Source organism: Grammomys surdaster, unplaced genomic scaffold (assembly GCF_004785775.1).
Source record: "Grammomys surdaster isolate TR1022 unplaced genomic scaffold, NIH_TR_1.0 191, whole genome shotgun sequence".
In the NCBI taxonomy this organism is placed as follows: domain Eukaryota; kingdom Metazoa; phylum Chordata; class Mammalia; order Rodentia; family Muridae; genus Grammomys; species Grammomys surdaster.
In genome coordinates, this window is record NW_021604636.1 from 7,272,038 (window position 1) to 7,285,684 (window position 13,647).

Consider the following 13,647-nt stretch of genomic DNA (forward strand, 5'->3'; position numbering starts at 1 on the left):
GATAGTAGTAACAGAGGTGCTTGGTAACTGTTTATAATATCATTCCTCGTGACTGACATATCGGCATTTGCTTTCTGCTTTTAATAAACTTAAGTGTGTCACCTAGTAGACTTGAAAAGTTGTGCTAAAAACTATTCAGCTTATCATTTGAGAATCTTAACATTGCCGCTCACTGTACATAAATTTTCATTATCTAAGTTATCCATGGTTACTTTACCATCGGTTAAACCAAAAACTAAAAGTAAAATAAAATTTGCATGCACAGCATGCAAACTGAACGTCTTCAGTTAGAGGGAGTAATATTCCCTTTAATATGCAGACATTTTCTTTAAGCAAACTTGTTTTTAATCAGAATAGTTTTATTTGGGAGCATATATTGACATTAGGTATATCAATGTAGAAATAAATTTACTGTTCCAAAAATAGAACTTTCTAATAGTCAAATAATCTTGTTTTATATTTAGAGAGTTAATAGATACTGTTTGACATGTTCTGTTTCATGTCCTGCTCTTTGGTCATATGCGATGAGCTTTACTTGACATGTCATTTACATTTTCAATTGTATTGCCGATGACAATGGGAGCTGTCGTGCTATCTGTGATCAATTTAAAGTTCCCATTGTGGGGCTCGGGAGATGGCTCAGTAGTGGGAGAATCTTAGTTGTGATCTCCAGCACACACTTAACAAAAACAGGCATGGTTAACGCACATCTGTGGTCTGTGCCGGGGAGGTCAAGACAGGCACATCTGGAATTCATTTTCCACCAGGCTAGTCGTAGAGTTTTAGGTTCAGTGAGAGAACCTTTCTCAAAACAAATGTTTCAAAGTGATGGAGAAAAGGTTAACGATGAGCACACACACGTGCATGTGTTCCTGACCATACATATTAACATGTATACAACAGACACACACATACAATGCAACACTCAGAACATAAGAGAAATAATTCCCCTGTGAGCAATAGCTTCAGATTTTAAGATGGTTTACAACCACAGGCTTCCCCTTGGCCCTGGCAGCATTGGTGTAATCCTAACAGTAGATTTTTTTGCCGTGTAAAAACATTAGAGCTACAGTACAGATATTGAATTTGCTTATGTGACTAAACTTCAATGAAGACGTTATATTTTTAGTAATTTAAAGAGTGACTCTTCATTAGTTTAGCCTTTTAAAGGACAGCCATTTTTCTGTTGCCTATAATAGGTACTGAGATCTTCATTGAGTGTTTTGTACAGAGTAAAGATTCAATAAATTTTTTCTTCATAACTTTATATCCTAGTCATGGTATAATATAAATAGATGTTGAATAATATAAATATTTAGAAGCATATTTGGGGAGATTCAGGGGGATATTTCTTGGGTAATGAACGGTATATTTTAATATAGTAAAGAACAGATAGTATTATATAAAACAAGTCACAGAAAAGAGTATATTGTCTCAGGGGTTCTGAAGTGCAAGAGAGAGTGTGACAAAAGTACCACAGTGGGAGTCAGTCTGTCAAGTCCCTCTGTGACCTGACTATCCAGGAATGGGGGAAGCACTAGTACAGGGAGACTCCATTCCTGCGCTCATGGGACTGGTCTGACACGGAGTCTGTTCCCACTGAGCTGTTCAGACTGTGCTGGTGTGGAAGTAGGAAGAGGGAACAAACAGAATAAAGTCTTTAAGACTGCTTTCATTTGTAGGAAGGAAAAGAAGACCCAATAAAGATATTACACATTCAGACTTGCCTTTTATAGCACTTTTTTTATAGTTAAAAATCTTTTACTGTGATCAGATATCTTCTTGATTTTTAACTGTTGCTACAGGAGTGATAAGCATTTAGTTATTTTATGTTTTCTGCCCATGAGACTAAGATTTAGCTCTTTTCCTCCTTTAAAATAATGAAATTAATATTTAATTACATTTCATGCATGTTTCTTAAGCATATTTATTAGTTCTCATAAATTGTTTCTGTCAGTTTTAGCCATCACTAATTTCAGCGCTTTCAATTTTTCATAATATTTTGTGTAGTTTTGAGAGCTTAAATATGTTCTACAGTTGTTGTTTTTTTAAATTAAGCCACGGTTACATACATATAGCCTGCAGGTACAATTGAATCCTACTTGCCTTTTTTAAGTAGAAATGAGATGGGCCTTGCACGATATCTCTGTCAACAAAAGCAACATGCTTGTAAATGTAAGGACTTGAGTTTAAGCTCCCATGTACTCATGTAGAAAAGAAAAAATCAGAAACTTAGTGTGGTTGTCCAGCCCCAAGGAAGTGGAGCTCCGTGGGTTCCCGGTCCTTGTCCCGCCAGCCCATCTAGTCAGTGTGCTGCCAACCAATGAGAGAGAGTCTGTCTCGAAGGAAATGGTGGACAATGCCTGAGAATGATACCAAGTTTGTCCTACAGTATCCTCATGCTACCTCAGGCACACACATATGCTCACATATCATATATGTACTTAGTTGTAAATAGTAATGACTATATAGTTTACACAACTGGAATTTTGAGTTTAGCTCATTTGTCAGAAACATATGTACGCATGTGCGCACGCACACACACACACATTTGTAAAGAAAACGTTTGATGGGCACAGCTGAGTGAAGAAGTCGATTTAGTTGGTAAGCAGCAGAGATGGTGATTGTTTACTTAACTGTATTTGTTCTTCTCTTATCTTCTGAAATCAGCTTCAAAGCCAATGTCTAGAATCCTTAATAATTCAGGAGTCAATTCAGATTTTAAAAAATTCACTAATTGTCTATTCTGGGTTTAAACAATAAAACTAGATTGACTGATTAGATGGTGTCTTTAGCCAGGTGTAGAGCTCATGCCTTTAATCCCAACACTCAGACACCAGTGGCAAGCAGATCTCTGTAAGATGGAGGCTAGTCTGGCCTACATAGCAAGTTCCAGGCTAACCAGGGAAACCCTGTGCCAACATAACAAACTAATAAATTAATCAAGTGAAAAACAAAACAAGCCCCCAAGCACTGCCTCCCCTTCCCACCCAATCCGCTTGTGTTCCTTCCTTGTTCTGTTGCCTTACAGACTGTTGTGCTCCTTCCTCGTAAACACTCTCTAGACTTTCCCAGTGAGAGCAGCTATTCTTTCACTGTCTGGAGCAGTTCCCTGAATCCAAACTTCTTCCTTTAGAAGATATGCTTCTTCTCTTTGAATATTCTTATTTTAATAAAAATATTAGCATTATTTCACTTAAAAAAACATAACAATCAGTCTATAGGAGTCTTTAGGTCTGTCCCTTGTTCTCTTAAGAACCAGAAAATCAGATTTAACATTTGATATAGACAGCTAAATGATAAGCAAAGGTATTCCCATTTATAACTCACTTAAATTTTACTTCAGGGATTAATTAATCAATTAATGAAAATGTCATCTGTGGTCACAGACCAGAGATAATACAAGAGTACTGCTCTGTTTGAACACTACAGCACAGTAATATTCACAAAGTAGATGGTCATTTTTTCCTAAGGAGTCCTGGGTGGGCCTAATCTAGGGCAAGCCCTTGACTGATATTATGCTGCATCTACAAGAGTCAAGAGTTTCATTAATTAGCACAGGCTAGGTTTGAACTCTTTAGGCAACCCAGGCTGGTCTAAATCTTTGAATCCTCCTGCCTTGACCTTTTGAGTGCAGAGTTACAGATGTGTATCACCAACTTAATATGCAAAGTAAATTATTTTTATTTAATTTATTTCAGTCCACGTCTCATTAAGTAGTCCTGGCTGGTCTAGAACTCACTACACAAACCATGTTGTCCTTCAGTCACAGAGATCGATCTGCCTCTGCCTCCTGAGTACTGGGATTAAAGGTGTGCCCTACCATTCAAAGTAAATTCTTTAAAGTGCCTAGAATACTAGGTTTAATACTCTGTTTTCATATTAAGAGGACAAAGTGTCCTGATTATTTCCTGTGAGTAAAGATTTTTTTTCTTGTTCTGCAGCTGACTACAAATGGATTTGTGAGTTTATTTAGAAACGCCTTAGTAAGTGTATTAATTGTGCTGTCTTTGGCACTATTTGACTACACTGGTACAAGCTTCCTTGGGAATCAGGATGCTCTTCTCAACGAAATGTCAGACAGAGAACAGAACTTTGACTTTGCACATGAAAGTGACATCTCTGCCAAGGCTAATCATTTGCGTGATTACTAAGTAACCAAGTTGGGTCTGTTTCATAGCTTTTCAGTGTTAGATTTGTTTTTATTTTTCTCAAGAACAAAAGAATGTGATGTCACATCAATGCACATGTATTGACAAAACTGACCACTTAGTTCCAATACAAAAATTATTTTCTTAGCATCTGTTCTAATTTCTGAAATTCAAACTACTGAGGGTCTGCTAGTCATTTTGAGTAACCTTAAAATGGTTTTGTGTTTCTGGAAACATTCTGTAAGGTTTGAAGAGTATAACTTAAAGAAGAAAATATAACATAAAAAATTGAATAGATAATTTGTAAGCTTCATGAATGCTGAAATCAGGTAACACTCATCTGTTTTATCTAAACGACTTTAAGTGTGTGTTTTTTCCCCCTTCCCAGGACATTTATTCAGAGCAGCTGGGGATCAGCCGTTTAACCTGTCCACAGTGCCGAGTGCCTTCCCAATGGTCAGCCACCCAGTCTTTGGTCTACATTCAGCCAGCTCAGGGCATTCAGAATTTGGTGGTTTGGGGACACTTGGTACACCCACAGCCTTAGCCGCACATCCCCAGCTAACATCTTTTCCAGGTAAACAACCTTTATGGTGTTGAAGGAAAGGAGAAAAGCCTGAGAATGTCCAGGCAATGTTTGGTTATTAAACTGAGCATCGGAGTGGAATGTGCTAGACTCTGGGGGCAAGAATTGGCTCCATTTTATCAGGTGCAGCAAAGCAGAGCACTGCGTGTGTTAGGGCATGCAGCGCTCAGTTAGATGCTCACTTCTCATAGAGCAGGATAATGAAGGCAAGCGTTTCTGGTTCATTTACCAAAGTATTGGATGTAGAAAATGTGTTGTGAGTGTACAGTTTTAATTCTTCTCAGCTTTGAGTGTGTATGTTCAATGTATATGTGTACACTTTCATGCGTCTCTGTGTGTTTGTATGTGCTCATGGGTACACATGTGGAATATATTTATGGAAGGCCAGAGTTTGAAGTCAAGTGTCTTCCTCAGTCACTCTAATGCTTATTTTTGACATAGGGTTTTCCCTTGAATCTGGAGCTCACTGGTTCACGAGACTGCCAGCCAGCCAGCTCCAGATTTCTGTCTCTGTTCCCAGGTGTGTGCTTGGCTTTTTGTACTTTGTACATGGCATTGATCTTGGTCCTCATGCTCTTGTGGCATGTGCTTAACTGACTAAACTATCTCCGCAGTCCTATTATCTAAGTGTTAAATCAAGCACTTAACTTGACTTGGCAATGTTCTCTGTGGTAGAATTCTTGCATAGCATATATGAGTTCCTGGGCTAGACACCCAGTGCTGGGAAGAAGTACCTTACAGTCTGAACCTTTTATGTTTCTTTACTTTGTTAGGAAGTTGAGGCTCGATCTTTATTTTCTGTACTTTTTCCCATTTGAAAACTGTTTCCAAAGTATATTTGGAATACATTTCCATGGCAGCTAGGCAGTTGGCTCCTGTGCATGGCCAGGGCCAGAGTGAGATGGGTTTATTCTGAAGACTGGACACACAGTAGCTGAACTCACAAATATTTTCCTGACTTAACTGTCTTATGCAATGATTAATGTTACCTTTCAGTAAGGAACTTTGTTTTATTGGGACACCATTTAAATTGCTAGAGCTTAATTCCACTTAGAAATTGACTTGGATTTAAATCTGGCCTTGGACAAATCTCTGACCTCTCAGCCTTGGGTTGTTGAACCTGTAAACTTGAAACATTGCCTGCTTTCTAGGGCTGCCTGAAGACTGGGAGAGACAAGTGTGTCTATAGCTGTCTACAATGTCTGGCACACATAATTAGTCCAGAATGTCTGGCTCACTATTTTTTTCTGCCTGCTACAATGGCTGACACAGTATCTACTGCTTCTTTAAAAAGAACGCAAGCATCTTTTGAAAGTATAGCAAAAATATAGAAGTGGTTACTTGTGGATTTCAAGTATTATCTCTTGAGTCACATTATTTTTTTAATTTCATTGTCTTGAAGAGGGAATAGTGGAAAAGTTTTGTGCGTGGACAGAGTTTTAACCAGAGTAAGAAATTGAGGAAATTTCTTCTTTTCCTCAATTTGAAATCTGAGGAAACTTTTCACTGAAAAGTTGTAATTTCATTTGAAAAATATACTTTGGTTAATACTTAACCAAATCTTAATAATTTCCTTAGTATATTAATAGGACCTAAAATTTTTCTCACTTTGTAGACCCTGGAACTCTTCTATCTAGGCCAGGCTGGCTTCAAATTTACAGAGATCTGCCTGCCTTCTCTTCTGCCTCTTGAGCACCACCATACCGTGCTTGTTCTGTTTTTAACATGATTATTCAGTATCAACAGCCACCTCCTGAAATCAAAGATCTTGAAATAAAATCTAAATAGCTAACAGTAATTAAGGAGTTACTGATATCTTCAGTACTGTTATTATCTTGTGTTAGTTCTAAACTATATTTTAAATACTGTATTAATAGCAAATATTGAAAAGATGATCAAATAAGTATTAAAAAATAACTTGTATGCGATGGTACTTCTAAAATATAAAAACCAACCTAGGGCCAGCAAGACAGCTCAGTGGGAAAGCTTGCTGCCAAGCCTTTTGACCTGAGTTCAAGTCACGGGCCCCATGTGGTACAAGGAGATGACCTACTCCCTCTGGTTGCCCTCTGACCTGTGCATGCACATACATGTGAGTGAATGTGTACATGCACACATACAACAAATAAATGAAAAGTATTTAAGAACATCTGACATAAAGAAGCAACATACTTCTTGAACCTACATAAGGTGTTCCCTTATTTACATAAGGTGTTCCCTTATTTACCAGTAATGTTCTGGAGGAACATGCCAGCACTCTATTTTATGAGTTACTGAAGCATAGATCACTATAAAGCAGAAGCATTAGTGGAAAAATATGCATATGTGTATGCACTTCTTTGCAAAATGGGCTAAGGTTACGGTTGATTTTAGAGAACCCACTTCTAAATTACACTTTGATGTAATAACTTAAATATGTAAATTATAATTCAGAAGAGTAACCAAATGGACACTTTAGGAAAAAAGTCTCCCCATAAATACGAGGAAGTCACATGAAGATACTATTAGCAATTTTAAGTGAGGTTTAGTTTTTTAATGAAGTTTATATACATCTAAGGTATTTTTCATTTCAAAGAATGTAAACTTATATATTGGATGTTACTATAATCTAATTTTTATCATATATTGAAATAGTATTTTATAAACTTCATTTAAAAATCTTTGTGTTTACATTCTAAGACTATAATCTGCAAAGTTTTGGGTTGTATCAGGCTTTTCCACATATGAGAAATTTTAAAAGTTCTGCCATCTCAGAGCTAGGTATGCAGGTAGGTGAGTGTAAACTTGAAGGCAGAAGATCACACAAGTTTAATGCCAGCTTGGGCTAAATAATGAAGCCGTGGTGCCAACAAACAAAGCTTCAGAGACATCAAAGCACTGCAGAATCAAATTGAGATTCGGTGTACAGTCTAAAATGTTAGCATTCCTTCCTGGAAATGATCACTCTGGCTGCTGCAGCATTTCTTGGGATTTTGAATTTGCTTAGAAGTTTTCCTTGCACCTACTTATGTTACTTTTGTTTAATATCTTCCATTTGGTATGTAAATTATTTTGTGACTAAAATTATTTCTTATTTTCTTCAATTTGAAATCTGGGTAAACTTTTCACTGAAAAGTTGTAATTTCATTTGAAATAATATCAGACATTTATCATCAAAAATGGTCCTTTTCTTTATTTTCTCTAACTGATCATGTGTGCTTGTTTCTGAGCTGTTCTCTCACTGCAAACAGCTTCCCTATTATTTTTCTCTAACGCCTGCTGTGTGCCTACTTACTATTGACATTCCGAGGTACATTGTAATGTTTTTCTGAGTTTCATTACACCTATCACATTTGAATCTTGTGCTCTGACTACTTAGTTTTTAACCAGTTCTTTATGTCCAGCCTTAAAACATTGGTTAGAGGTATAAGCAATACATTATTGCCCGAGTCAGTTTTTATCAACTAAGGGGAAACTAAGTTTCAAACCTATGCCCCTCCCTTTACCCATCTAAATGCATCTAGACAGTGATTGAGTGACAGGAGTTTTCACACAGTGTTGTGGTTCAAGTCCCCGGCTTTCAGAGTACCGTTCACTAAATGACTGCATTTGCAGCAATGGCTTTTGCAGTGTTTTGCTTACACTGTTCTTGACACCTCTGGGAATGGCAGTGACCGTGAGTGTTTCACCCTTACATAATGAAGACACGTTCCTAGAACTTTTTAAAGATCTTATAGTACAATCTCCTGATACTATGTGGGTGTTTGCTTCTATGTTCTTGTGTCTGTTCCAGTCAAAGAAATAATGCCATATTGTTTAGGAGACTTGTATGGAAGAGAACTAACTTTGAAATTTAGCAGGTTAGCCAGTTGAAGATTGTTTTCAGGATGTGGTATGAGGCAATACAGGACTGTTATTTGGATGATTACCAAATACACCCCCCCCTTTCTTTTTGAGACAGGGTTTCTCTACATAACCCTGGCTGTCCCAGAACTCATTCTCCAGACCAGGCTAGTATCATGGAGATCTGCTTGCCTCTGAGATTAAAGTTCTGTGCTACCACTGCCTGGTCCAGATGTCTTTTAAAAAAAATCTAATCTTTCTTGAAAAATGCATTTTATAAAAATTGACTTTCCCCCCCTTAAGAGTTTTAATGAAGAACTACTGTTTGAATATCTGAATTTCATTCCATGATTTTTTTCGGTTTGGTTATTTTGTATGCCTTAAAAAAAATCACTATCATTTGTAATTCATGAGAAATAAAGGGAAATTCAAGCTGTCTTTATAAATTTTCAGGCTAGAAGCTTCATATGACTAAATTTTTAATTAAAAACTATGTGTTTTGGAAGTATTCTTTGAGAACTTTATTTCTATATGTTTGTATTTGTTTGGCTACAGAATTACTTCATTTATAAATACATTTGAGATGTGCTAGACTTATCTGATAATATTAATTTCCCCCTCCCCCCTGATTTGTCAAAGCCAGATTGATATTGTATATGACTGGAGGAAAATCTCAAGAGGCCATAGATGTGAGCTTCAAATCTAAATTCTTAGATGAATACAGACTTAATACTTTTCCTTTCCTTATTAATTTAGTAAATAGATGCTATCTATAGGTTATGAAGTTAAATGGTTCTTTTTATATTCTAAGTTTTTAGCTTTTTTTTTTTTTTACACTGTGAAAAACATACTTTTTGGCTTGAATCTAGAAAACAGTTAAGGGAAGATTCTTGAATCATGGCCTAGTACTAAGGGAGAGGATTATACAAATTCAAATTACAGTTTTACAGTGAAAAGATGCTCAGAGCTATGTGATTTGAGCAGTTGTGTCTCAGAAGAAACTTGAAACATTGTTTCTGGAATAAAATGCAACAAATAGTCACTGTATAGATTACGAGGTTCACTCAGTTCTTCCTGTTGCTCTTCTTGGTTTTGAGGTGCCGAGTGGTGGCGAACCACAGATGGTCACTCTCGGGCAGGAGCGCCCTTCTTTCCACCATTACTGGGAATTCCACCATTGTTTGCTCCTCCAACCCAGAATCACGATGCGTCATTTCATTCAAGGACTTCTGGGAAGAGTAGTCGAAATGGTCTTGAGAAAGGTACTCACATCGGTGCAAGTGAAGGACTGGAAAACTGTCCCCACACCTCTCTGCAGCAGTTTGGTTTTAAGAACATTTTTCCAGCCTTGTGCTAGATGTTTCTATATCATTTTTCTTGATCTTTATAACAATTTCATATTATAAGTCTCCTGATTTTGCAACCAAGGTTAAATACTTGCATTAGGAAATACTGCTTATACACTGGGGTCTAAATGCAGTCCTACAGCTCTTTCCTCTGTGTGTCATTATTTCTGACACAAAACTCAGAATAGGATGCTGGTTCTCAAGTTTAGCTTATCCAAATCACTACCCTACTACTCTGTTTTTCTCTTAAATGATCAGCATCTCTGTAGTCCCTCAGTATGGTTACAAGAGTATTTACAAGTTGCAGTGTTTTAGCTATCTCATTGCTTATTCATACTGTTTCTAAAAGGACAATGCTTACATTGTTTTCTAAAGATGGTCATTTAACATCTGTGATATTCACTCAGTTTAATGTTAGTGAATAATTCAGTTGAATATAATGTGTTCATAGTGTTGCATATTGGCCACTCTCCAACATACTCTAAAATTTTATCTCCCCATAGTAAGGATTAGTGTGTACCGTGTCTCTACAGTGTGCATCATGAATCTTTTGTGTAGAGGAGTAATATTTGACTTTTAGTGTCTGTCTTTTTTCACTCACAGTTATACATACACAACAGTACATCCTCTACTCCTAGTTTTAGCCGAATGCTGTCCCAATGTATAAACCTGTTTCTTTTCAAGGTATAAATGGGTCAGTCAATGGAAACAGTGCAGCATCTGTACTTGGTGTCAATACATCTGTACTATCCACTCCTGCTTCAAGTTCCATGGGACAGAATCAAAGCACAAGCTCAGGTGGAGGAAACCTAAAATGTCATCAGGAACAAAACAAAAGCCAGCCTGTGGATGCCAGAGCCGACAAAATCAAAGATAAGGTAAGCTGTTTCCTGAAGAACAAGTACAAAGTGGATCAGTATATAAGGGAAATATTTTAAAAGTCAAGCTACCAGAAATGTATATTTTTTATAGTGTAGTGATGACGTTTGAATAGATGTCTTGGCCAGTTAAAACCCAGAGGACCAAATGCATTGGATCATTAAAATTCCTCTTGCTTTTTGCATTGAAAAAAAAACAAAAAAACCCAGAGGACCTGTACAGATAATATAATTAGTAGTAACAGTTATGGGTCAAGCTTTTTGCTTCTTTGCATTGTGCCACAGAACTAGGCTTTAGCTCCAGTGGAACTTTATGGAGACATGCTAGATGCCAGCTCTATTCTAATTGCTGTACATATCGATTTCAATTTTCCCTGTGCATTTGGTGAGTGGTAGTACGCATTGGAAAATAGCACTAAAATAACTACCCCATAAGTGGCTGAGTCAGAATTTGAAGGCAAACATGTTAACTCTGGAGTCTAAAGTTTAGGAAAAACAAAGCTAAGAAAGCTTCTGTTGTGGGAAATTTCATATAATCTCAATAGACCAATTACTCCTGTACACCGATTATACAGATTGAACAGTTTCAACACTGAGCTGGTTCTGTCTCTGTATGCAGGTTTGTCTCTGAGCACTAACTGCATTGTTTCATGCTTTGCTTTTTAGTGTAAGATTAGGCCTTCTTAAGAGAGGGTCCTGGTCTTGGATCAGGATCCCTGGAGAACCAGGCTAAGTTATAGGCCAGACTGATCTACATAGCAAATTCCAGGCTACCGGAGAAATAGAGCAATAGCAAAGACCCAAGAGACTAGGGTCAGTGTTTCTATACGAGGAGGGATTTTTGCTCCTCATTTAGTATTTCTTTCTCTTTCTCTCTCTGTCTGTTTCTCTTTAAACTCTATGTATATGAATGATGGGTGTTTTTTGCCTTCAAGTTTGTCTACATGTGTGTAGTACCCATGGAGGCAAGAAAAGGGAGTCCCAGGACTGAGTTACAGACCATTGTGAGCTGCCTTGTGGATCCTGAGAATTGAACTTGAGTGTTCTGGAAGAGAAACCTCTGCTCTTAACTACTAAGTCATCTGCCCAGCATTAAATTTAGTGTTTCTTTTCAGTCATCTTGTCAGTGGTTTACTTCCTTGCCGACTGAGGGCCTCTTGACTGGTGGTATCCAGATATAGGTAGTGGTGTTCAGGGAATTGAAATTGTGTACACAATCTAGTGTATTTCATTGACATCACTACAGTTTATAAGCAAGTTTTGCTGAGAAATTAATGAGTACTTTCTAGATAATTTTTTTGATACCCTAGCTAAAAGGATCTCAGTCTAGTTTCCCTGGTACTGTAGTAGACAGTGTTTCCTGTGTGCCCGGGCCGTGGCCTGTAAGATACAGGGCAAGAGCAGCTCCTTTTCAGCATTTCGGAAGCTTAGCCTTAGGTGGATGGAGATCATGGTAAAGAAGCTCTCCTTAATCCTACAGAAAAACGGCCATGTCTGCTATCTCTGAATTATTTAGAGGGCTGCTGTTTATTGTTTTCATCTAACATCTTTTACAAGGCAATAATTCTTAGAGCTCTGTTTGTTTGTTTTGTTTTGAGACAGGGTGTTTCTTTGTAGACCACACTGGCCTGGAACTTAAGCTTCTCCTGCATCACCTCCTCCATGCTGAAGTCACTGGTGTATATTGGCCCAGCCCGACTACTTGAAAATTCTTTGTTACCCTTTTTTGTTCAGATTGCTAACACAGATCCTTCCTTCTGACTGGATCCTTTTTGCTATAGAATTGGTTTCAGATGTACAGTTAATGTATAATTTGCTCATATGGTAAATTCATGCAGATTCTAATCATTTCAAGCTTTTGACTTCCTTATTTACATAAAGCAAGGGAAACCCTGACATCCCAAGTTCCAAGTTTTGTTTATCCAGGACACCTTCAGCTACATTTTACCTTTTTCTCTTTCCTTGATCTCTGTTTTCTCAGCAGTAAATAGATATTTCCCAGAATATAGTATGCCACCATAAAAGCTTGGGAAAGGTCATCTGGTGTCTCTAAAAAGCTTACTGAGTATCTCAATAGTCCTTTCCAGGGCCCCAGACAAACATTTTTCATTCTGCTTCAAACATCACTGAATACTTGAGCAAAGTTGATGGAAGAGTCTCTGTTCTCTCGGGTGCTCTCCCCACCTGCTACTCCAGCTGCTCGTAGGTCTCCCTTAGGATCGTTTCTAAGGGTAATCCCAGCAGTATAGGCAACAAGAGCCCGTTTCTGAGCTCTCGCTGGCTTCTCTGCATGTCACACACCTAGGAACACACTGCCTACTCTTACCTTCCATGCTGTGTGACGCAGATCTTCTACATTGTGTCATTGGAGATCTGTCTATATTGTCTGTCTTTCTCTCTCTCTTTCTTTTCTTTCCTTCCTTCCTTCTTTCTTTCTTTTTTCCATTCTTTCATTCTTTTGTTTTTTGAGACAGGTTTTCTCTGTATAGCCCTGGCTGTCCTGGAACTCACTCTGTAGGCCAGGCTGGACTTGAACTCAGAAATCTGCCTGCCTCTGCTGGGATTAAAGGCCTGGCTGCATTGTATTTCTAAAAGCCATTTGTCTATACTTTTAAACTGTGCTATCTGACCTCATGCAAGTAGTTAAATGTGAAACATAAAGTGTCCTCCAGGTTCAAGGCATTGCACAAAAACCTTGTAGGGTGTGAATGTGAAAGAGCCCTAACTTTCTTTTCTTAGTGAGGAATCTGCACTGATGTTCTTAAACAGAATTAGCACTCCTCACTAAATCCTCTTATCATATTGATGATGATGAGGAGCCCATATTGAAAGTTAACTACAGACACTCCTCTCTTGCCAACTGT

General features: G+C 37.8%; 1 protein-coding gene across 9 annotated transcripts in view; it reads left to right on the top strand.

The window, feature by feature from the left end:
- The window catches only part of Baz2b (bromodomain adjacent to zinc finger domain 2B), a 304,725-nt gene that overhangs the window by 217,468 nt on the left and 73,610 nt on the right, over positions 1-13,647 (top strand). For 7 of the 9 annotated variants that reach the window (XM_028769276.1, XM_028769275.1, XM_028769278.1 and 4 more), the window contains 3 exons: positions 4,540-4,728; positions 9,657-9,821; positions 10,590-10,783. In XM_028769276.1, the coding sequence (XP_028625109.1) occupies positions 4,540-4,728; positions 9,657-9,821; positions 10,590-10,783 (548 nt within the window). The remainder of the gene's footprint in view (positions 1-4,539; positions 4,729-9,656; positions 9,822-10,589; positions 10,784-13,647) is intronic. The other 2 variants (XM_028769280.1, XM_028769281.1) reach the window with 1 other exon arrangement.